Here is a 26,391-nt window from a genome sequence, read left to right on the forward strand (position 1 = left end):
TATATATATATATATATATATATATATATTCAAATGATCTCAGACCTTGGCAGGTAAAATGGAGAAAAAGATTACTGATGTCCTTCAAATAATCCCAGAGCTCAGCAGGTAAAAGGCAGAAAGAGACCAGTTGTGCGTCTCTTACACCCCCACTGCAGTTTCTGGTCTGAAAATAAAATTTGTTTTGCATACTCATGCTGAGATGAATTCAACTGTCTCTTTGAGCAAATAACTGTAATAATGCTAACAGCAACAGGAAGAAATACTAACATAAAATGTAGTTGTAACAACAGTTGATCATCGGTTTCAGACATGACATGTGAGCAATATGTTTTAAAAAGTCTGTGTTCCCTTTTTAATATATATATATTTTTTTTTAGACAGACCACAGCAATAATCAGGTACCCTCACTGGCCATTTAGATTATAACTGAGTAGGGTACACTGAATAACAAAGAGCAGAAATGGTCATTTAAGTCATATGCATTCTTCCTTACATTTAAAAAAAAAAGTATTGAAATATTTACGATTATTAACAGAACACAGATGTTTTAGGAGAAAAAAACCCGTTAAACTTGTTTTTAACTAATTGTTCAGTGGTTGTGTTGTGTGGGTTTTTTTTACCGTTTGTTTTATTGTTGGTTGTTTTTTTTTCTGGCGATGATGAACTACAAATTATGAATGCACGATAAATTCCTGTAAAAAGCAATGAGAGATGCAACATGAGTTATTGTTCTGGAAAGAGAAATCAGATATTTTCATCATCAGGAATGACCGGACTATACTGAGTCCATCTTTCTCTTTCTGTCTTTTTTTTCCTGCCCCATCATCTGCAGCACCGTTTCAGTGGCATTACTCCCACGCCGCTCATTTAGATTCCCCCATACACGACCACACCCGGGTTCGTCCGTCGCAGTTCCAGCGTCGGCAGTCCACAGGGAGCCGCGGTGTTAGGTCGCCAGGAGGCCACGTACCAGAGGAGACCCTGCACTGCTGCTGAGTCACTTCGGTGGTGTTCAGTGGTGCCTGTTCTGATTTAACGTACTTAGGACACCACCTACTAAGCACCCTACTAACGACAATAGTCGCGGAGCCAGACTGAGTGAGTGTCCCTCCCAGAGTGGAGACCGCCACCACGTCCCTCAAACAACAGCCCCCCATGAATCTGCCGACACTGACAACAGTGTCAGGACTCACCCCAAGTACGGGGGTGGAGGGGTATCGAAACTGAGGTCACCATGAAAGCAGGCCACAGACTTTGAGACTGTTTTGTTTCTATTGATGATGATGAAGGAGGATGACGATGACGATGTTGCTATGGAGGTCCATTTTGGTTTGGGACTGCGTGACAAGGCTGTACTCCACGCTTCCTGTCATAATGATATCCCGGCGTTAACCAGGCCCGAGAGATACAGACACTTGCAGTGTTGGTCAGGTAATTAGAGCAACACACCCAAAGACGCATCCTTGAAGTGGATGACACTCGACTGTGTGGTCCCAGTCTCCCCATTTAAGCCCACAGCACACTCGACTCTGGGTAGGAGCCGGCCACGGGCCGAAAAACCCACCTCCGCTGGGATTCGAACCCGCGTCCTCCCAGCCGTCAGTCCGCGACGCTAACCACTTCGCCACGGCGGCTGGTATCTTTCTTTCTCTTACTTTGTCGGGTTTGCAGTGGTTTGTGTGTTTTGTTGTGTTTGTTCTTGTCGGTTACTGCAGCTTGAGTATCTGCTCTTCGACATTATGGGAAAATCTTTAACATTCTGATTAATGATTATGATTCTGTTAAAAGCACAGTAATCATAACACTGTGGTGGTGTTGTTTGTGTGTGTTTTTTGTTGTTGTTGTTGTTGTTGTTTTTATATAACATTTTACTTAATTCATTGTTTCACAGGGATCATAATGTCTTAGCACACATTAAAAAAAATTCTTAAAAAAACCCAACATGGTAAATGATGAAAAAGTTTATGCAAACTCACCCACTTCCTTTCTCTTTCTCTGTGCTTGTCATTTTTAACACACACACACATGTTTGCGAGCACACCCTCAGTAACACACACACACACAAACATACGTTATTATGTACGCATGCATGCACTTTTAAAAAATAAAGCAAGCGCACACACACACACACACACACACACACATGCATATTATTATGTACGCATGCATGAACTCTTAAAAAAGAAAGCGTACACACACAAAATATGCAAAAGTATAGATACAGCACAAAATTCATGATTAAGTTTGCACAAATACTTGTCCTAGTGTAAGCCGAATGCAGTCTATTGGTGCAACATTAAAACACTTGTATCATAATGAACGTGTTCACACTGACATTGTTGAAATAAAGGTTACAAAAAGAGCTTTTCTGTCAGCTTCAGCGCTTGATTGACAGGTAGAAATGAAAGAGTGTCTTTATCTTTATTCTGCACGCCCCTCCCCCTCCTCCTACACCCACCTCCTCCACACACACACACACACACACACACACACACACACACTCTCTCTCTCTCTTGGTTACAAACTCATGGATATGCGTGCACTCACGTACACACACACACACACACACACACACACACACACACACCACTGTTCAATGAAATTTTATTTTGAAAATAAAAAATAAAAAAAGAACGAAAGAAAGAAAAATCTCTTCCCGATGATAACTGCAATGTTGTGTGAGAGAACTAACTATGGATTCGATATCCGAAAGACCCAGCTCGATATCACCACAACTCATGCAGGTTTGTTTTTTGTTTTTTTATTAATTCTGGGATTTGAACCTTACGTCTCCAGTGACCTGTTCAGTTCATGCCATTAACGACTTCAGGGGAGTGTTAAGTTTGTGTCAGTGGTGCGCCAGACAGGGGATTTAAAAAAATATATAATATATATTACCCAGATGTTCGTATGAATGCGCGTGCGAACGTGCGTTTTGCGTTTGGTCATACTCTGTCTCTCACTTTCTCTTCCAGGATCAGTGTCAGGATCTGTACGTTGCAGAGGCCAATATGGCCGACGTCGCGACGGAACTTGGGAGAGCGCATGCACACACACACACAAACAAAAAAACAAACAAACAAAAACAACAACTACTACTACTACTACTACTGCTACTGTTACTGATGAGAAACAGTAGCTGGCAGGGGTCTTTTGATGGCCGCCTTGAATGCTGCGGTCGTCCCTGCGCTCACAACTCCTTCATCCAGCTGATTCCATTCCGCTATTGTTTTCACAAAGAATGAGTTGGTTTTTTTTATCTCCCCTCCCTCCCTGTCCCACATCTCCCCCTGTCCTACTCTCCCTCCCCTATGTCCCCCGTCCTAATCCCCCACCCCATACCCCCATGTAGTACCGCTCATACCAACCTGTCTTACTCTCCCATCCCCCCCATTCCCGCCCAACGCTACTCTCCCCCCAATCTTCCCCCTCCCCCGTCCTACTATCCCCCTCACACATCCTACTACTCCCATTACTCCCAATCTGACTTCCACTTCCACTGTCCTACCTCTTACCCCCTGCAGGAACCCTAATCACCTGCATACGCTTCACAAAAAAGAGAAAGAATAAAGAACTCACATTTTCCTACCAAGAATAGGAGAGCAGAGGTATTGGGTGTGATTCTCTCCCACTCATCTAACCCCCCCGCCCCCCCGCCCCCATCCTACTGTCCCTCCTCCATCTTCTCCCCCGTCCTACTCTCTCATCCCCCCATCTTGACTCTGTCCTACTCCCCCTCTCCCCCCTGTCCTAGTTTCCCTCTCACCCCAACCCTTTTCCCCATCTCCCACATGGTCCTACTCTCCCTCTATTTTTTTTGTATTTGTATTTCTTTTTATCACAACAGATTGCTCTGTGTGAAATTCGGGCTGCTCTCCCCAGGGAGAGCGCGTCGCTACACTACAGCGCCACCCTTTTTTTTTTCTTTTTTTTTTCGTATTTTTTCCTGCGTGCATTTTGATTTGTTTTTCCTATCGAAGTGGATTTTCCTACAGAATTTTGCCAGGAACAACCCTTTTGTTGCCGTGGGTTCTTTTACGTGCGCTAAGTGCATACTGCACACGGGACCTCGGTTTATCGTCTCATCCGAATGACTAGTGTCCAGACCACCACCCAAGGTCTAGTTGAGGGGGAGAAAATTATCGGCGGCCGAGCCGTGATTCGAACCAGCACGCTCAGATTCTCTCGCTTCTTAGGCGGACGCGTTACCTCTAGGCCATCACTCCACACCTCTCCCATCCCACCTTCTCCCCCCTGTCCTGCTCTCCACCTGACCCTTTTCCTCCTGTTCTCCTTCCACCCACCTTCCATCTCCCCCCCCCCCTGTACCACAAGGGGGAGATGGTGGGAGTAAGAGTAGGACAAGGGGGAGATGGTGGGAGTAAGAGTAGGACAAGGGGGAGATGGTGGGAGGGAGAGTAGGATAGGGGGAGATGGTGGGAGGGAGAGTAGGATAGGGGGAGATGGTGGGAGTGAGAGTAGGACAAGGGGGGGGGGGGATAGTGGGAGTGAGAGTAGGACAGGGGGGAGATGGTGGGAGTGAGAGTAGGATAGGGGGGAGATGGTGGGAGGGAGAGTAGGACAAGGGGGAGATGGTGGGAGGGAGAGTAGGACAGGGGGGAGATGGTGGGAGGGAGAGTAGGATAGGGGGGAGATGGTGGGAGGGAGAGTAGGACAAGGGGGAGATGGTGGGAGAGAGAGTAGGACAGGGGGGAGATGGTGGGAGGGAGAGTAGGACAAGGGGGAGATGGTGTGAGTGAGAGTAGGACAAGGGGGAGATGGTGGGAGAGAGAGTAGGACAGGGGGGAGATGGTGGGAGGGAGAGTAGGACAAGGGGGAGATGGTGGGAGGGAGAGTAGGACAAGGGGGGAGATGGTGGGAGGGAGAGTAGGACAAGGGGGAGATGGTGGGAGTGATAGTAGGACAAGGGGGGGGGGTAGTGGGAGTGATAGTAGGACAGGTAGGACACACACACCTAGAGAGTGGTGAGGGAGTGATGTAGATAGATTTATTTTTATTTTCTCATGTGTGCGTGTCTTTTTAACCCACTGTTTATTAGATATATCATATTCCGTGCATGATAAGACGATATCCTAAAGACTGAACAGAGATTTTGATCTTGATGAAGAATTAGACAGACCCACACGGGGAAGGGGAGATAAAAGGATCCCTAAACAAAGCGTGCGTCACCTAGTACCTTGTAGGAAACCGCACCTACTTGGACATCCAACACTAGCGGTCGAAAACAACAGAAGAAAAGAACCAGGAGTCATGCCCTGACTCTGGGTGCCTGGAATGTTCGCACCCTTTGGGACAGAGACGACAGGCCAGAAAGTTGCACAGCGCTCATTGCTTGAATGCTAGATCGCTACCAGGTGGACATAGCAGCCCTGAGCGAAACCAGGTTTGCCGGTGAAACCCAGCTGGAGGGAGCTACACCTTCTACTGCATTGGGAAGGCACCCCAAGAACCTCAGGCGTTGGTTTTGCCATACAAACCAAACTTGCACGACAGCTTGACAGCCTTCCACGTGGGATAAACGATAGGCTGATGGCCCTGCGTCTGAAGCTGTCCGAGGATCGCTTCGCCAGAGTTATCAGCTGCTATATGTCCTGACGATGACCAACCCTGATGACATCAAAGAAGCCTTCTACGAGGAGCTCAGCCGCACCATTTCAGCGGTAGACAGAAAGGACAGGCTAATTATCCTTGGGGATTTCAATGCCCGCGTCGGCGTGGATTTTTTCTCGTGACCAAAAGTCCTAGGACAGCACGGCACTGGCAAGTGCAACTCCAACGGACTGCTTTTGCTCTCGCTCTGCGCACAGCATGGACTGACCATCACCAACACCCTCTTCCAACAAGCGGACAAATACAAGAACATATGGATGCACCCCCGCTCCAAGCAGTGGCACATGCTGGACTATGCGATTGTCCAGCAGAGGGACAGAGGTGATGTTTCCAGTACACGCTGCATGAGAGGAGCAGTCTGTTGGTCGGACCATCGCCTTGCACGCAGTAACATCAGACTTGCACGCAAGCTCCAGCCAGCCAGGCAGAAACCCCATAGGAAGCTGAACATCCACTGCCTCCCCATCACCAAAGACGTGCTGCATCGCCGGCAAGATCTTCGCCCGCATCATACTGAACAGACTGGTTAACCATGTCTCCAACACTGTCATCCCTGAAGCACAGAGCGGGTTCCGCTCAGGCAGGGGAACATGTGACATGGTGTTTGCCGTAGGCCAGATGCAAGAGAAGTGCTGTGAGCAGAACAAGGAGCTCCACGTGGTCTTTGTAGACCTGACTAAGGCCTTCAACACGGTGAACCGCCGTGGTCTGTGGAAGGTCTTCCTAAAGTTTGGCTGCCCAGAGACCCTAATCCAGCTGATTGCGTCATTCCATGAAGGGGTGCAGGCGAGAGTGCAGGAAAATACTGACATGTCGGATCCGTTCTCTGTGGTAAATGGAGTGAAGCAGGGCTGCGTCCTGGCACCCACACTGTTTTTCATTCTCTTCCCTGCCATGCTGATTGACGCCTTCCAAGACTGTGACCGGGGCATCTACATTCAGTTTCGCACAGATGGCAATCTTTTCAACTTGCGGCGACTCCACGCTAGGTCCAGGGTGTTTGGGGCAATGTTGAGAGAGTTCCTCTTCGATGATGACTGCGCGCTTGCTGCACACACCCATGAGGACATGCAGTTCATTATGGACAGGTTCTCAACCTCCTGCAGGCGCTTTGGACTCACCATCAGCCTCAGCAAGACCGAGTCCATGTATCAACCAGCTAGCTCACAGAACGCCAGTGCCTGCCCCTCACCTGCAATCAAGATCGATGACACAGAGATCAAGTCAGTCGACAAGTTTTGCTACCTGGGCAGCACCCTATGCAGCAAAGGAGCCCTTGATGCAGAAGTGACGCTGCGCATCGCCAAGGCCAGCTCCGCTTTTGGCATACTCAACAACAAGCTGTGGAACAACAAAGGCATCAGGCTCAGCACCAAAATCAAAACCTACAGAGCTGTTGTGTTGACCACCTTGTTGTACTGTTGTGGAACATGGACGACGTATCGCTGTCACATTCAACAACTTGAGCAGTTTCACCAGAGATGCCTATGAAAGATCCTCGGCATAAAGTGGCAAGACAGGGTCTCCAACCTCCAGGTCCTAGAGAGGAGCGGCCTGCCCAGCATCGAAAGCCTGCTGATCCAGTGCCAGCTACGCTGGACAGGACACGTTGTCCGCATGACAGACAGCAGGATCCCGAAGATGCTACTGTATGGCCAGCTGAAGGAAGGCCACCGCGAACTTGGAATACCCTGCAAGCGCTTCAAGGACACCTTGAAGACAAACCTCAAAGCCTGTGACATAGACGTCGCTTCCTGGGAAACTGATGCCCTTGACCGCTCTCGCTGGAGGATGCTGTGCTCTAGTTGCATAAAGACGTTTGAAAACAAGTGAACGCTGGCCATTAAGGGGAAGCGTGAGCAAAGGAAGCAGGGCTCAGCTTCTGGAGACGTTTTCCCTTGCAACACATGTGGGAAGTGCTGCGCATCCAGAATCGGCTTCTTCTCCCATATGAGGAAACACACCGACAGATAAGCCTGCCTGCCTACTCATCCGTCGGTCCGACGGGAGACTCCATCATCATCATCATCATTATGTTCTCCCAGGTCAGCCTTGGTCAGTGACCAGTGGTGGTCTGGTGGTCAGTGACGGTCAGTGGTCAGCAATGGTCATTGATGGTCAGCGGTCATTGGTGGTAGACCTTCAAGTGACCATACCCCCGACCCCCTCACACACACACACACACACACATACACACCCCTTACCCAGGCGGGAGGGGGGGATTCATAATGATTTCCCGAAAGTTTAATCAATTTGCCATCCAAATATACCTGTCTGCCAAAAACGATTTACAGTATGAATATACCAGGGTATGATTAAAAAGACACTGTTTTTATATTTTCGAGAAAGTGTGTGATCAACAAAAATGATATGTTTTTATTAAAGAAGTATCCTATTTGATTAAGATTAGGTTTATAGAGATTCATATTATATCACTCAGTCTTTTACTATCAAGAATGACCAGCTAAAATGTACCCTAGCGTTACAGGCGTTCTGTTACTGACCTATTTCTTTTCAGTGGTATTTTTCTTTCCAGTTTGAACTTATTCCATAAAGTCCTTCTTGGTTTTCTTTGTAAATTGTGACAAATTACATTGATTAACTTTAAAACCATCATCAATACTGAATCTCATATCGCGGCGAAACAGTGTGAATGTGTGTGTGTGTGTGTGTGTGTGTGTGTGTGTGTGTGTGTGTGTGTGTGTGTGTGGTGTTCACCGAATAATGTATTTACTGTGTGTCAGCGGGATGCACACAACGTATATGTTTGTGTATAAGTGTGTGTGTGTGCGGGCAGAGAGACAGAGAGAGAAAGAGACAGAGACAGAGAGACAGAGAAGGAGACAGAGAGACAGAGAGAGAATAAGAGAGAGAATGAGAGATAGTGGCAGAGAGGAGGAGCGATAAAGAAACAGAAAATGAGAGACGGAGAGAGAGAGAGAGGGAAGAGAGAGAAGAGAGAGAATGAGAGATACAGAGAGAACTCAGAACTCAGAACTGTTTTAATGTTTCATGTACATCGGCCTTGGGCCACAATACAAAAGGACTGGGGTCCGGAGAGATAGACAGAGAGAGAGAGAGTGGCAGAGATGGGGAGACAGACAGAGAGAGAGAGAGAGAGAGATACAGAGAGAGAGAGACAGAGAGTGGCAGAGATGGGGAGACAGAGATAGAGGCAGAGAGGGGGAGACAGAGAGAGAGAGAAAGAGAGAGAGAGAGAGTGGCAGAGAGGGGGAGACAGACAGAGAGAGAGAGAGAGAGATACAGAGAGAGAGAGACAGAGAGTGGCAGAGATGGGGAGACAGAGATAGAGGCAGAGAGGGGGAGACAGAGAGAGAGAGAGAGAGAGAGAGAGAGAGTGGGAGAGAGGGGGAGAGACAGAGAAACAGAAAATGAGAGACGGAGAATGAGAGAGAGAGAGACTGACAGAGGGAAGAGAGAGAATGAGAGAGAGAGAGAGAGAGAGAGAGAGACTGACAGAGGGAAGAGAGAGAATGAGAGAGAGAGAGAGACTGACAGAGGGAAGAGAGAGAATGAGAGAGGGAGAGAGAGACTGACAGAGGGAAGAGAGAGAATGAGAGAGACAGAGAGAGAGAGAGAGAGAGAGAGAGAAACTGACAGAGAGAGAGAGAGACAGAGAGAGAGAGGCAGAGAGGGGGAGAGACAGAGAAACAGGAAATGAGAGACGGAGACGGTGAGAGAGAGACACAGAGAGAGAGAAGAGAGAAAGAAAGAAAATGACAGAGAGAAGGGAGAGAGAAGAGAGAGAATGAGAGAGAGAGAGAGATGCAGAGCGGGAGAGAGACAGAGAAACAGAAAATGCCGAGAGACGGAGAGTGAGTGAGAGAGAGAAAGAGAGAGAGAGAGAGAAAAAACTGACAGAAAGAGAGAGACAGAGAGAGAGAGAGAGTGGCAGAGAGTGAGAGAGACAGAGAAACAGAAAATGAAAGATGAAAGAGAGAGAGAGAGAGAGAGAGAGAGAGAGAGAGAGAGTGGCAGAGAGTGAGAGAGACAGAGAAACAGAAAATGAAAGATGAAGAGAGAGAGAGAGAGAGAGAGAGAGAGAGAGTGGCAGAGAGTGAGAGAGACAGAGAAACAGAAAATGAAAGATGAAGAGAGAGAGAGAGAGAGAGAGAGAGAGAGAGAGAGAGAGAGAGAGAGAGAGAGAGAGTGGCAGAGAGTGAGAGAGACAGAGAAACAGAAAATGAAAGATGGAGAGAGAGAGAGAGAGAGAGAGAGAGAGAGAGAGAGAGAGAGAGAGAGAGAGAGAGAGAGAGAGAGAGAGAGAGAGCGTTTCCCCGCAGATACACGGAGTTGTGATGAAAAAGTCCACTCCACAGAACAGCGGCCCAACACACAAGTCGCTGCTCAACACTGAAGGCGGACGGCTGGTATGAAGAGAACACATAACACATTCATCATTCCACAACGCATCTTTGATCAAGCAGAATGCATTATCAGTCACAAATGTATATATACATCTGTATTTGACTGTTTTTGGATCTTTGTGAGAGGGAGTATCGACACGGTGGAGTATCGACACGGGGGAGTATGGGGCTGACCTCGGGCTGACGCCCCCCCCCACCCCCCCACCCCTTCCCCCAAGAGCTATAATCAGAGTCTTTTTCCAGGTTTTTTGGTTGTTGCTCTCATGACGGCACGGCAGAGCCGACAACCCGCGCGTGCGGCAGGTAGTCACCTCACAGTCGCGCGTGCAATCGTCATTTTGTGCACGCAGCAGCTCGCGGAATCTTCCGAGTCCGCAATGCAAATGATCACAGTGGTCTTTTTCTCGTAAAGAGTGTGAAAACGGCGTCAGTCAACCAATCTGCACATGAAACTTTTTTTTAATTAAAAAAAAAAAAAATTAAGGGTGGACAGTTTCGGTATATTTTGATTAAAAAAAAATTAAAATCGAAACCAGGGGGGGAAAAAAGAAGAAGAAACATTTCAACTCGAACACTGGTGGCAAAGGAGTGTGTGTGTGTGTGAAGGGAAACAGAAGAGGACATGGGACCGGTGCATCAGTGGTACAAGAAAAACTACCCAAAAAAAATCACCGAAACTTTATCAAACGGTTCAGTTGTCACACGAGGTTTAGATAAAACTGAAGAGCAACATTCCTGATTAAAAAAAAAAAATCCTACTGGTGAACAGAGAGAGAAAAAAAAAAGTCAGAAGGAAAAAGAAGAAAGAAAAAAAAAAAGCCGGAAAAAAATTCACCCCAACCGCCAGTTAACCGCAAAGGGGACAAATAACAGAAAAACGCAAGAAGCCACAAAGAGGAAACAAAGAGGAGGAAAAAAAGAAAAGAAGAAGAAGAGCGAGAAAGAAAGCATGTAGCTTAACTACAAACAAAAGAGAAACAAAGGTTGTGAGGAAAGAACAAAGGGGGCGAATAACAGAAAAACGCAAGCACTGAACTACAAAGAAGAAACAAAAAAACCCCCGAAAACAAACAAACAAAAAAAAAAAAAAAAGAAAGAAAGAGGGAGAAAAAAAGCAAGTAGCTTGACTACAAACAAAGGAGAAACAAAGGTTGGGGAAAAGGAAAGAAACAAAGGAGAAACAAAGAGGGGGAAAGAACGGGAAGAAAGAAAACAAGGAACCACATACGAAGGAGAGAAAAAAAAAGAAAAAAAGAAGAAGAAGAAAAGAAAAAAAAAGAAGGTAGAAACAGGCTTGGTACAGAACTTTCATCAATCAGTGTGTTAATATTTATAAGGCCCGGGCCGCATGATTTAACAGCTGGGGTATACATACCTACGCAGCAATGGTTCATGAGGCCTCCAGCTATCCTCCGGTTTCTGATTTTACTGACGACGGCTCCCCGACAGTCACAAGTGGTGGTACTCAGGAGTCGGCTTTTCTCAACGACACGGGGCCCCCTCTGTCGGCTGTGTCTTATACCGTCATTGCTATTTACATGACTCTTGCATGTAAGTGATGGCTTTGCGTATGTATTGTCTTGTGTTGTTTTGTAGGTGTATTGTTTTGCATTGTATTGTGTTGAAAAGTATTGTCCTAAAAACCGTCTTGGCCGAGAGAGTGGGAATGTAACTTTGGCAGAACACTCCCCCCCGGCACTACATGATAATCAAATTCTAGCTCTCTGTCGTTGTCCGTCTGTCTGTTTGTCCGTCTGTCTGTCTGTCTGTCCGTCTCTCTGATTTTCCTGTTGTTTCTTTCGCGCGTGTGTGTGTGTGTGTGTGTGTGTGTGTGTGTGTGTGTGTGTGTGTGTGTGTGTGTGTGTGTGTTTAAGGCACTTTACATGTGTGACCATTTTTGGTTGGCCGATTGTATGCGCTGTAGTTAACGTATGTCGCCATGTGAGTGTGTGTGTATGTACGCATGTGTGTGTGTGTGTGTTCGTGGAAACCTTTCACAAAGTCATTTTCTCTGGAAATGTTTTGTCTGTTGACGTCAACTTTAGCTTTAGAATACAATGGGGGAAAGGCAGTCCTTTCTACACATTCAAATTATAAAGACAATGCACTTCTGCGTGGCCGGAAAAGGTGCAAAGGAAGCAATCCGAATTTCACCAAATGCAATGCAATACACCTGAGCCACAGCAGACCGCATTTCGGTTTAAATTAGATATTAACATAAGCTTGCAGTTGGGCCAATAGCAAACTGAGAGCTGTATGATCAATGGTTTCTCTACTACAATGGGAACTGATACATTCACACCTCAGTCTTTTGTGAAAGATTATGGCTCTCAAAGTAGGAAGCAAGATTGCACTGGCTTAGTGCTGCAGCCTTAGGGGCTAGCTGGCCTTTTAACTATAGGGACCATCCCAGCGTCGACTGTCCTAAAACCCTCTTGGCCGAGAGAGTGGGGATGTAACTTGGGCAAGACATCGTTCACTGTAATCAGATCCTTGCCCAGATTGGTGGGACACACCAATTGCCTCCACTGCTGTTCTAACTGTCATAGTCGACCACGGCTATAATACTATTCTAACCCATGGAAGGCGACACCTCTGAATCATGGTTTGAGTGTAATTAGTCAGTCTGGGCTAATCAGTTCGTGTTTAGCTCGTCTGGGCTTCGGTCGCTTACTTCACAATTTGCAACATTCGGTAGACAGGCCGACCAGATTTTGTTCGCGTAACTTATTTCAGTTTTAAATCCCTTACGGGGATATCTGTTGTATGATACAGTATAAAATATATTGCAGTCCGTTATCTGTGTACATGGACATCTCTATAATATACCATGGCTATATTCGCTCGGCGAGGATGGTCGCGAGCTTTTGCACATGTCAACCCCTACCAAGGGGGTTTGCGCATCAGGGATTATAAACACAGACATTCTGCTGCAACATGCAAGACTGGCAGAAGCTGTGTTGGCTGGACCCGCTCGACGCGGATTGTTTCTAGCTTTTACACATGTCAACCCTTTACCTTCCAGGCAGGTCTCGTTTGTATTGCATATTGTATAACTGACTCTTCTTTTGTCCGCGGCACAACAGATTAATTTTCTCTTTGTGAAATTCGGGCTGCTCCCCACAGAGACAGCGCGTCGCTACACTGACAGCGCCACCCATTTTTCGTGTTTTTTTTTCTGCCTGCAATTTTTTTTTGTTTTCTTGTCCAAGTGGATTTTTCTACAGAATTTTGTCAGGAAAAACTCTTTTGTTGCCGTTGGTTCTTTCACATGCGCTAAGTGCATGCTCCACTCGGGACCTCTGTTTATCGTCTCATCCGAATGACTAGCGTCCAGACCACCACTCAAAGTTTAGTGTCAGGAGGGGGAGAAAATACTGGCGACTGTGCCGGGATTCGAATCAGTGCGCTCAGATTCTCTTGCTTCCAAGGCGGACGCGTTACCTCTAGGCCATCACTCCACTTTGCACATGTCAACCCCTACAAAGGGGGTTTGTGCATCATGGATTATAAACATGGACACTGCTTGTATTGATAGCTCTGCCGTTGCACCATACAAGACTGGCAGGAGCCGTGTTGGTTGGCTTCTGCTCGACGTGGATGGTCTCCAGTCTTTGCACATGTCAACCCCAACCTTTCAGGCAAGTCTCGTTTGATCAGTCAGTTCAGTTCAGTTCAGTTCAGTTTAGTTCAGTTACTCAAGGAGGCGTCACTGCGTTCGGACAAAAACCATATACGCTACACCACATCTGGTAGGCAGATGCCTGACGAGCAGCGTGACCCAACGCGCTTGGAGACACAACATATTTAACGAGATCAGTCAGTCATACATTACACTGCCGTTGCACCATACAAAACAGGAGCTGTGTTGGCTGACTCCTGCTCGACGCGGATGGTGTCCAGCCTTTGCACATGTCAACCCCTACGTTCCAGGCAAGTCTCGTTTGATCAGTCAGTGGTGCAAGTCTGGTTTGATCAGCCAGTTCAGTTTAGTTCAGTTACTCAAGGAGGCGTCACTGCGTTCGGACAAAAACAACATATACGTTACACAACAACTGGTAGGCAAATGCCTGACTAGCAGCGTAACCCAACGGGTTAGGCCATGCCAGACGGTGACAACACATTTAACGGGATCAGTCAGTCATGCATGACGCTGCAGGCGGGGTGTCGGTGGTGGGCGACGTCTCGTTTGATCAGTCAGTCATGCATTACACTGTCGTTGCACCATTCAAGACTGGCAGTAGCTATGTAGGCCGCTGGCTACTGCTCGACGCGGATGGTTTCCAGTCTTTACACGTGTCAACCCCTACCTTCCAGGCAAGTCTGGTTTGATCAGTCAGTCATACACTACGCTGCAGGCGGGGTGTCGGTGGTGGGCAACGTGATGCTGGCGGTGATCATGGCCCAGAGCGGGGCGTGGAGAACGCCGGCTGTCAACCTCTACGTCTTCACCATCGTCATCGCCTCCATCATCGAGTCCATCAGCGGCTTCCCCCTCGTCATCGCTTCCAACTTCAGGGGCAGGTGATGGATGGAGTGTGGGCGTTCAGGGTTCACGCACACACACACGCGCACGCACGCACACACACACACATACACACACACACGCACCCACACACACACACACACACACACACACACACACACACACACACACACACGCTCACACATACACAAACACACGCACACATACAAGCACACACACACACACACGCACCCACGCACACACACACACACACACACACACACACACACACACACGCTCACACATACACAAACACACGCACACATACAAGCACACACACACACACACGCAAGCACGTACGCAAGCACGCACGCACGCACACACACATACACACATACATTAAGGATCACTTCATGAAAGCGGCAGGCATGTCAGTTTCTATTAAAACTGTTAAAAAATGGAGAGATGCTTTGAATAATGCAGGCTGCCTATTGTCCACCACCGGCCTCCCGCTGAATGCAGAAACGGTTGTTTCATGAACACACTGCGCACTGTGGACAGCCTGAAAAAATGTGTTTGAAAAAAATGACGATGATAAGGATAATAATGATAACAAGAATGATAATGATAATAATAATAATGATAATGATGATTTTGATAATAATAATAATAATGATAGTGGTTTACATGTGACATGCGTTGTTGTTTTTTTCTTTGTAGAAGCAATGGAAGTGCAAGCGCAATAAAGCACCCGTGCTTATGAGTGATGCTCATTAGATATTCTTAGGTATAGCCTAAATACATTGCCTGAACGTAAACCTATCTGTATTTGTCAGGAAAATCAACATGAGTCATTTCATCATGCTGGGCATACTGTATAAGGTATACTGTATTCCGCACGCGCGCGCGTGTGTGTGTGTGTGTGCGTGCGCGTGCTTGTGTATGTGTGAATCTGAGTGTGCTCCCCACTGGATTCATTACTGTATTCTGTTCAGATAACTTCAGGTTTCACTGCATTATTATTGATATCTGGAGTAAAGACAGAGAGAAGACGAAGACGAATAACAGAATAGACGGTCAAAATGAGTGATGGCTGTTGCTCCCAAGGCCAAACTGTTCGTGGCTGTGGTCTTTGACGGTAAGTATCAGTATCAGTATCAGCATCAGTAGCTCAAGGAGGCGTCACTGCGTTCGGTCAAATCCATGTACTCTACACCACATCTGCCAAGCAGATGCCTGACCAGCAGCGCAACCCAACACGCTTAGTCAGACCTTGAGAAAAAATAAAATAAAATAAAAAATTAATAAAATAAAATAAAATTGACGGTGAAGGAAACGGGACTGAATTTCTGTGAACAGGTGGATGTTCGGCGAACTGGGCTGCACATATTACGCTTTCGTCACGTACACCTGTGTACTGGTGGCCATGACGTGTTACCTGCTTGTCTGTGTCTACCGGTACAGGGTCGTGGTGCAGCATGTTCCTGGTATGTTCTCTCTCTCTCTCTCTCTCTCTCTCTCTCTCTCTCTCTCTCTCTCTGTGTGTGTGTGTGTGTGTGTGTGTGTGTGTGTGTGTGTGTGTGTGTGTGTGTAGTCTGCCTATATAGTCATAAACACGCTTGCCGAGTCACCAAACCCGCGAACCCGCACGCCCATTCACCCAGTCATCCAACACAATTGTCATTAACCCATCTTCTTTTTATTTTCTTCTCAAACTGCTTCACCACAGCCCGCATAAGGTCAGCGTCTCTTGCACAACAGACTGCCTGCCTGACTGGGGAGAGCCAACTGACAGAATTTTCCTGTCATTGATTGATTGATTGATGTGGATACTTATATAGCGCTTATCCTCGGTCAGAGACCAAGCTCTAAGCGCTTTACATACACGGGGGACATTTACACCACAGGCTGCCTACCTGGGTAGAGCCGACTGACGGCTACCATTGGGCGCTCATCATTCGTTTCCTGTGTCATTCAATCAGATTTCAGACACACACGCATACACACTCAGACAGACATGTAACATTTTAAGTGTATGACCGTTTTTATTTATTTACCCCGCCATGTAGGCAGCCATACTCCGTTTTCGGGGGGGTGCATACTGGGTATATTCTTGTTTCCATAACCCACCGAACGCTGACATGGATTACACGTGCGTATTTGATCTTCTGCGTGCGCATACACACGAAGGGGGTTCAGGCACTAGCAGGTCTGCACATATTATGTTGACCTGGGAGATCGGAATAATCTCCACCCTTTACCCACCAGGTGCACCGAGATTCGAACCCAGGACCCTCAGATTGAAAGTCCAGCGCTTTAACCATTCGGCTATTGCACCCGTCATTCAGTCAGGTTTTAGTCAAGCTCACGTTACTGGTAAACACGTGTATAATAGAGTGCATCGTTCTTCGCAATTTGCCGGGTGTTAAGTGCATCAGCAGTGCAACACACGTGCATCAGCAGTGCAACACACGTGACATCGTTTTATCGTCTCATCCAAAAGACTAGTGCCCAGACCACCACTCAAGATCTAGTGGAGGGGAGAACATTCTGGCGAGTGTAGGATTCGACCCTGTGCCGCCTTCAGATCCTCTCGCTTACTTGGCAATCTCGTTACCACTAGGCCCTCAACAAACAATAATGAATGCTCAGCCGTGGAGCATGACTGAGTGAGCTCCTTCCCGTGAGTGGGAACCACCGCCATGTCGACCCCCTCCACAGCCACCGTGACTCTCCTCTCCCCTCCCCAGTGACACTCGCACAAACATGGAATTGGAAGGGAAATCAATGCATGAAAAGAGGTACAAGGGAGGCCACAGAACTGGAGCAAACGTTGCTGTATATATACATATATGTATGAAGAATGAGGATGAAAACGATGCTTTCCTTGATCACCAAGATATGTATGAAGACTCTCTTCAAGCATTAGCTGGGACTAGTACAGATGACGGAAGTAACCAGCTTCGAAGTTGGCAACAATTGCTAAGTAGTCTTATACTTGTAAGGTTTCGTGCAGAAGGCCACGGGCCTGTTTTCTTTCTTCTTCTTTTTTTTTTTTCCCCTCGGCAGCAAACAGCCCAGAAACACGTCGCTGGGTGACGGTGAGCATTGTGGCAGCGTGGACGTACGCCCTCTGCTGGAGTGTCTGCCCCTTCCTGGGCTGGGGGGCCTTTGCCCCGGAACCTTTCGCCACTTCCTGCAGCCTGGACTGGACCACGCGCGTCGTCAGCAACAAGGTGAGGAAACGAAACGAAACGAAATGAAACGAAACGAAATTTAAGATGCTTTTTATTTTTCCACCCAGCCCCGAGGAATGGGGACGCGAAGTTGGGATGGAATGGGGTCACTTTGATTTGTTTGCTTTTATTTTGTTGTTGTTGTTGTTGTTTTTGTTGCTGCTGCTGCTGCTGTTTTAGTTGCTGTCCTTCCGTTCGCATCACACCTGGGTCTCGTTCTGTCAATCTCTGTGTTTTTCAGTATAGGTGTGTGTCAATCTTTTGCTCGTACTCTCGCTGGCTCACCCATTTTGTATCATCATTGTCATTGTTATTGTTATTATTATTATTTTCATTATTGTTGTTGTTTTGTTATTGTCGTTGCTGCTGTTGTTAATTGATAAATAATTTTCAAATCTCTCTTCTCGTTTTTTCATTTGTCTTTTTTTTGGTTTTCATTACTTTTTGCAACTATCAGTCCTTTCTTCTCTTTTCACTTCTGTTTATATGTGACATTTTCCTTTCTTTTGATGCGTATGCCTCTCCCTAAAGCACCACACACACACACATACACACACATACTGGCCACCCATCCACCCACCCCAACTCCCACACACCAACTCAGAAATTAAAATGTGGCCAGTTTGATTTCGGGGTGGGGGTGGGGTGGGGGACGTCAGTGTGTTCAGAAGTTGAACTGTCGATCCGAGGGATTCAGACGGAATTGAACACACACACACACACACACACACACACACACACACACCACACATACTCGCTCACTCACTCACACTTACACCCGCTGCATTCTTTTTTTTTTTTTTTAATATATAATTTTGAACCCTTTCGTTCCTTCTTTGAATGGCGAAGGCTTGTTTTTGATTCGAGCACACGTGTGTTGGAAAAGCCATGTCATGAGCTCAGCGGAGTTCGGCGCCACTGTCCCCACTTTTATGCCCCATGAGCAGTGTAATTTGCACGTGCAAAACGAAAGTCACGATTCTGAGTTTTTGCACAACGAGCTGGGACGAGTGTGTGTGTGTGTGTGTGTGTGTGTTGTGTTTGTGTTTTGATTGGTTCAGGAGAACAACATCGTGTGTTCTGACCAATCAGCTATCAGTTTAGAAGTTAAACACGAGGACAGACCGAGGCCAATGTCCTTTGCAACATGCAAAAGCGAATGTGGCGAAGGGGCAGTGGCAAGTGTGTAGTTTCCTTGCAAGTTGTTTTAATTATTATCAACTTGGTGAACACACGTCATATTTTTTCAACATGACTCGGTAAGTATGGTGCCACGGTAAGTACCGAAAGTCGAAAATACTGTCTCAGTGCCATGCAGACTAAAATTGGCTGTGACCGCCATTGGTTGGCCCAGGAGAAATGGTGAGTACAGTTCGGGTCGTCTCTGTCCCACTGTTCGTCTGTTAACCATTGTCGTGTCTGGTTGACTCACTTGTGTAAACAAAGTGAGTATGTTTTAACCCGGTGTTCGGTTGTCTGTGTGTGTGTGTGTCTGTGTCCGTGGTAAACTTTAACATTGACAGTTTCTCTGCAAATACTTTGTCAGTTGACACCAAATTAGGCATAAAAATAGGAAAAATTCAGTTCTTTCCAGTCATCTTGTTTAAAACAATATTGCACCTCTGGGATGGGCACAAAAAATTTAAAAAAGCCAAATTATATGCAAACTGCATTCACTGTTATATTTATATTTTTTTGTATTCTGGTTTTCTGATTTGTTTTCATCGGTATTTCGCGAAACGTTATCGTGAATGATTTTTTAAAATTATTTTTTACTTTCTTTTTTTTTTTCTTTTTCTTTTTTTATGTCATAGTCGGTAATGTTCAACTTTAGAATACTAAACTCAGGGGGGCTGTTTAAACGAAAAACAAAGGGTGTCTTAGGCTGACCTCGATGAGCTGAGTTGAATGGAACCCTCAGCTAAGCTCTAGGACCACTCCTTTCCCATGAAACTGCGACAAATACACAGTAAGCTGAGTACTCCTTCCCCACCTGCACGCCGTTTTGACTGCTGATCACGTGGGTGAACGGCAGTCAAAATGGCTTGCAGGTGGTTGCTCTGGCTGTGATCGGCTGAGCTTACTGTGTATAAAATTGTCGCAGTTTCATGGGAAAGTAGTGGTCGTACAGCTTAGCTGAGGGTTCCATTCAACTTAGCGCATCGAGGTGAGCCTAAGACACCCTTTGTTTTTCGTCTAAACAGCCCCCCTGAGTTCAGTATTCTAAAGTTGAACATTACCGTCATAGTCATCAGAGGGACCCCAACTTTCCACCCTGCCACACTCCTTTCCACATCCGCCTTCCCCTCCACCATATCCACCCCGCCCCTCCTGTTTGAACAATTATCTGAGGACTTCAGCCTCCCCCCACCCTTCCTCCCTCCCTCCCATGTCGAGTACTCAAAGGAAAGACACCCATCCCCCCTCCCCTCTAGGTTGAACTATCATCAGAGTGATTTTCACCCCACCCACACTTCCAAATGATAATAATAATGGTATTTGTATATCGCTGAATTTTGTGCAGAGACAAATCATTTAAATTGAGTAGTTGTAGCCACGGGAAAGACACTTCCCCCCTTTCCCTCCTTCCTCCCACCCACACCCCCACCCCATCCCAATCTTGAACATCGTTATGAGAGACTTGAACCCCACCTCTCCTCCCATGTCGAGCAGCCGTCGGAATGACTTCTACCTCTCCCCACGCTCAATACAGTGTCCATGAAGGTCTGGCTCGAATCCCGCTCTCGCTCTTTCTCCCAGGTTTGACTGGAAAATCAAACTGAGCGTCTTGTCGTTCGGCTGAGACGATAAACCGAGGTCCCATGATACATGTCAAATAGCCCGTCAAAAAGATTTCCATCCACCCTCCAATCTCATGACAGTCGTGGGAAAGACCTACCTTTCACCCCTCCACCCGCTGCCTCCTTCATCCATTCGACCCCTCCAGGGAGGGGGTGTGGGAGGGGGGTTTGGGGGGGGGGGGAGAACACACACACACACACCCTCGGGTCGAATTCGCCTGAAAGGGATGGGAGGAGGGGGGCAGAAAGCAGGGCTATCACGGTCAGGAGAATTTTTCCCGGTAGTAGTCAGAATCTGATGTTGAATTGGAATGATTTTATTCAAACATGGGCCTATCAGTTTAGGAGAACTGAAGTTTTCTTTCTTTGTTTTGTTTTTGAATTTTTGTAATATACTCAAATGGCAGTGTTTGGTTGATACTGTCTGTAGCTTTGTTTCCCTGCAGGATTCGGCATCATGTCAGGGGCCGCTTAACGGTCCCTGGCTGGCCGGGTCACAATTCACATAATTGATTTTCTTCTGCATGTTTTTAAGTTGGCCTTTTCGGCAACTTGTGGATTTAGTCGGTGAGACAATTACAATACTTTTGAGGTTCGCTTGCCCCTCTGCTTGTCACAACCTGCCTCCGGAACCGGGGGCAGGCGATGACAAGCCATAACAAGACGGGCGCTCACGCAGCACTCGTATCGAGAGAACTCGGCACACAATTATTTAAAAAAAAAAAAAAAAAAAATTGAAAAAAACCAAACAACAAAACAAAACAAAAACAACAAAAAAACAAAAACAAAAAAAAAACAAAACTATCTCACACACACTCGTTCAGGGAACAAGCGATATCTAACACACACGCACAATATCGAGCTGTAAAAGTTGAATATCTTCAATTGTCAGCAACATTTCTACCAAAGCTCTGGCAGTTTTATCAGTATTATTTTTTTGTCAGTTCAGCGTTTCCGAATCATTTGTGAAGCGTTAAGTTAAAAAATCCAAGTGAACATGCACCACACCAGACTGGAACACCTTTAAGACACTTGTCCGCTGAGTCGGTGGAATAGTTAACGTCTCCTCCCCGCTCTGTTCCTTAACTCCCCCACTATCAACCCCTCCCCAATAAAGGGCAGTTTGGTAGGATCATGGTCAGGGTTGTGTGCAGGATTCAGCGTCATGCTGGGGTCGCGGAACGGTTCCTGACTGGCCGGGTCATGTAGTTTGTTTTATGTTTTTTCTTCCTGCACGTTTATATATATATATATATATATATATATATATATATATATTGTTGTAGTAGTGGTATTATTAGTATTATTTAGTTTTTGTTCTTTCAATTTAAAAAAGTGTATATGCAAGCTGAAGGTTCAACTCCACAAGCCCGTCGTCTCTCACGTCCCTCTGTTGATGCGAGTCATTGTGCTGTGCTGTGATTGTTTTCCACCCCTCGAGTGACCAACTTTTCCTGAGTCACTGTGTGTGCTATCACCCGTTTCCCTGGAGTTCAGCTTGGGTATAACACGGTTCCATGAAAGGATCCTGAATTCGTAAGGAAAAAAAAGAATTGGACAGTTTCGAAATGTTTATTAATGTTGTATTAATTTATCTATTGATGCTCATGCAGGCAAATTTTAATTCGTTTTTGATGTATTTTCTCATAACAGTAACATTTCTGAATATTTGCGATTATTAAAAAGAAAAAGAAAAGACAAGAAAAGCTGAGGGAGAGATATGGGGAGGGAGAAGAGACAGCAGTAGAGATTAGTGGTTTGTCAAATCCTGTCAAAAATCCTTGGTTATTCTCAATAACCTTCACAAACTACAAGTAGTAAAGAACTCAGTGGGAACAAGGTATCAACCTGCTATTCATCATGTTATAGCAAAGCAAATAATTCGATTAATGATTTTAACACATTCACACTGCAACACAGTTCCTTGAATAACATGAAAGTTATCCAAATACACATGATGCCTTAGTGCACGCAATAGTGGGCGAGGGGAACAAAAAACAGATTACTGACTTCAAGACAAATGAAAATTAAATCTAAAAATGGTTAACATGTCACACCTGAAGTTTGTACGTTTAAGTGTTTGTGTGCTACTGGTTGGTTTGTTTTAGATGCGACCAAAGCTGCTGTTTAATGGCAGAAATATACCGTCACTGACAGTCCTGATATGGCCCTGTGCGGTCGGCTGGACAAACAGCAATTAGACCTGAAGTTCCAGGTCAACAATGACGGGACAACAGAAGTAGTGTTGTCACTAAAAAAAAAATGGTCAATTCTGTAACGTGCTGCTTTTCCGGCAGCACGTGTCGTACGTTCAATGTTCTGATGCTGATCGGTGTGATCACGAGCATCACCATCTTCATCAGTCACCTGCTCGAGGTTCTAGAACAAACGATGTGCACGGTTGTGCGTCATCACTTCTCTTCACTTCACTTGTCCCTATGTCTGGATGACCGTTGGGGCACCACAGATAACCTGTCAGCCACCTTTCTCCACCCTTCTGTTTTCTGCTTCCCTGTGGGCCTCGCTCAGCCTCAGACCTGTCCATTTTGGGATGTCTTCCTATCTGTTTTTCTGTCTGCCTCTCCTCCCTGCTTGCACAGTGCCCTGCAGGATCGTCTTTGCAAGTGTGCAGCGTCAAGAATGCCAGTATCATCTTGCACGCCCTGTGTGGATGAAAACGTAAACCGATATGAAGACTGAAATCTGTGCTTTGCCACGCCTTTACACCGTTCAACTGTAGAACGTGTTGAGCAATGACCGAAATTGTACCACCTTTGTCTCGGGGTTGTCACCGGGGTCATCAACCATGGACGAAGCATATAACCGCTGTCACCCAACAGCACGCCACCCACTAATGGTTGACCACTTTCAAAGGCAGCAAAAGGTGGTGACTCCTGATATGCGAGCGTAATGCACACACAGATCCTGGCCACTTTGCAATGACGTTCATGAGACACAAATCTACATCGCAGATCACTTGCAAATAAGGAACCATTAATTCAAATTTTGAACCGTTACATCATACTCATCTCCACCATTAATTAACCCAAACATACCTTGTCTTGCAGCATGAATTCATTTCACAAAACTTATCCTGGTTAAACATACCGCTTACCAACATGTAATGGTGTTGTTTTTTTTTTTACACAAAGCACTAAAATCACCACCGACAGTGTAAAAAGTACAGTGGTACCCAACAACATTACTATGAAGAATGAGCAAAAAACGTATTGAATATTTCAAGCGTATTCAACCTCTCACGTATACAATGTCACTCCATCATAGCGATACAGATATATATATATATATATATATATATATATATATATATATATATATATATATATATATATAATGATCATAAACAAAGGGGAGAGAAAGACATCCAGTGATGGACGGAGGTCGAAATGGTGGTGTATGCATCAATCTTATGGAAAAGAATCTTCAAATTCAGGAAATAAGATATATAACACAATTCAACAAGTACCAGTAATTCATACAGTATTTATACTGCACAAGACTAGAAAAGTAAAACAGAAGTAATAAAGTAAAAGTAATTGTTCCCTTCATCAACTCACAAACCTCTTAGTTATGAATTAACAATTATTAATTGAAAACGCGCGCGCATGCACACACGCACACGCACACACACACACACACTGCAGATGTTAACCTGTCAAAAGCCATTGCAATGCTACATATTCATGAAATGACACTCGTACACATTGCCGTACCTGAATATGGATTGAATAGATTTTCCGGCTGACAAACTCGTTTGCTGTTCGTGTGGTGCATTTAATCCGTATGTAGGTGTTATCAATGCAACCGATGACATGCTTTGTTTTGACGCGGTTGAGCATTTGTATGGTTTGACAGTCCTGATATGGCACTGTGCGGTCGGCTGGACTAAAGCAACAAACGAGAACCGATGACATTCCGAACTGCTGCACAGCGTAAAACTTGACTTGGTTTCTTCGGTCTGAAGGTGTTGACATGACGATTCACTGGTCCAGTTGAGTCAGGATGGCAGCTGTGACTCCAGCGATCGTGTGGCACGCTGTAGGCTAATACCATCAGCAACATCTTGAAATGTTACACTGGCAAAATATCGCAATGTCAACGTAACTTGCAGCACTGGTGGCAAAGCGCCTCGTCTGTCTTTCACATTCTCAAGTTCTCTTACAGAATCAGATCGATAATGGCTTGTCGAGGAAAACAATTTGATATAAAAATTAAAAAAAAAGAAAAAAAAAAAAGAAAGAAAAGAAAAATATATATATATAACACTTGATCATTATAACCGTAAAGTTGGTGCGTTATATCGCGAAACACTCTCTTGATTTGCACATGGAATGTACAGAACACATTTTTCTTCCATGAAGTGGAGACGTACGAAGAAAGGTGCTAAATTTCAGCTGTTTTAGTTTGCATTTAGTTTCGGACTTCGTCAAAGTCGTCCTCCATGAATCCCAACTTTTGATAGATTGTCTCGGACAACACGTTTTGTCCTGCCCCATGAATATCACAGCAGTGGTCAGATATTGGTCTAAAAACAAGAGCAACAAAAAACTGCCGTCATAACGCATACACGTGACAAAATAAGTCTTTACCTTGTTTTTGTTGAATGTTGCTCTGCAGCTTCATGTTGCAGAATGGATCGATTCCACCTGCAATTAGCAAGGTGCGAACAGTAATCTGACTGACCAGAATACATTGCACAATGAAAATACGAACTTGAAAAAAAAAAAAAAATCAATCGCAATTGATTGTTCAACATTACTTGTTATATCATCACGATTGTTCACATTCGCATTTGTGTGTGCGGACACAAACATATATCAAGATTGTTCACATTCGCATTTGTGTGTGCGGATACAAACACACACACACACACACACACACACACACACACACACACACACACACACACACTCACTCACTCACTCACTGACATGGTCAGTCACACATCATGTCCTTAACATGAATGACCTTCATTTACTAACTTGGTTAGTGGCTTCAAATGCTAAAGAGTACTTTGTATAGTGCCGCAGTTAGGACTTAACTTCAAGAGGATTGGCTCTGAAGTGGGAAGGGGAAGGTGATGAATAACTCATTCAGTCCCTCAGGAAGACTTGAAAAAACTCACGAGAAATACCTGTGGTCAGGCAACTTCCAGATCCGAATATTTGGAATATTATGTCTTCAAAGGGAACAGGTGCCGGGGGCTTGCCTCCACATGTCTTTGAAGCACTGGCCTGTTTGGCCAGCACAGCAGACTTGAGGTCCTTCCTTTTTTTTGTTTCGGATTCAACATCTGCCCCTGCCCCCCAACAGCCTTCCTGTTCTTCTTCCGGTGATGTCCAGCTGCCAACCTTGGCAATTACTGACATTTGGAGAAGTTGCGCACCGCATTGGTATCAGACGAAGAGAGAGAGAGAGGTTGTTGGTAGAACGGAGGGGGTGTGGGGGTTGTACTAATTTATTTGCATTTTTCTTTTCTCACAACAGATTTCTCTGGCCTCCCAAGGGAGAGCGCGTCGCTACACTACAGCGTTATCCTTTTTTTTTTTTTGTTTTTTTGCATTTCTTCCTGTGTGGAGTTTCATTTGTTTTTCCTATCGAAGTGGATTTTTCGACATTTTTTTCAGGAACAACCCTTATGTTGCCGTGGGTTCTTTTACGTGCGCTAAGTGCATGCTGCACACGGGACCTCGGTTTATCGTCTCATCCGAATGACTAGCGTCCAGACCACCACTCAAGGTCTAGTGGAGGGGAAGAAAATATCGGCGGCTGAGCCGTGATTCGAACCAGCGCGCTCAGGTTCTCTCGCTTCCTAGGCGGACGCGTTACCTCTAGGCCAATCTGCA

At 45.8% G+C, this 26,391-nt stretch overlaps 1 protein-coding gene across 1 annotated transcript in view; it reads left to right on the forward strand.

Moving 5' to 3' along the window:
- Positions 1-11,407: 11,407 nt before the first annotated feature.
- LOC143296606 (rhodopsin, GQ-coupled-like) overlaps positions 11,408-26,391 on the forward strand; it is a 34,225-nt gene continuing 19,241 nt past the window's right edge. Inside the window, exons 1-5 of the mRNA XM_076608634.1 lie at positions 11,408-11,573; positions 13,926-13,991; positions 14,381-14,546; positions 15,847-15,974; positions 17,557-17,723. Coding sequence (XP_076464749.1) covers positions 11,408-11,573; positions 13,926-13,991; positions 14,381-14,546; positions 15,847-15,974; positions 17,557-17,723 — 693 coding nt within the window. The remainder of the gene's footprint in view (positions 11,574-13,925; positions 13,992-14,380; positions 14,547-15,846; positions 15,975-17,556; positions 17,724-26,391) is intronic.

Source organism: Babylonia areolata, chromosome 21, assembly GCF_041734735.1.
Source record: "Babylonia areolata isolate BAREFJ2019XMU chromosome 21, ASM4173473v1, whole genome shotgun sequence".
Classification (NCBI taxonomy): domain Eukaryota; kingdom Metazoa; phylum Mollusca; class Gastropoda; order Neogastropoda; family Buccinidae; genus Babylonia; species Babylonia areolata.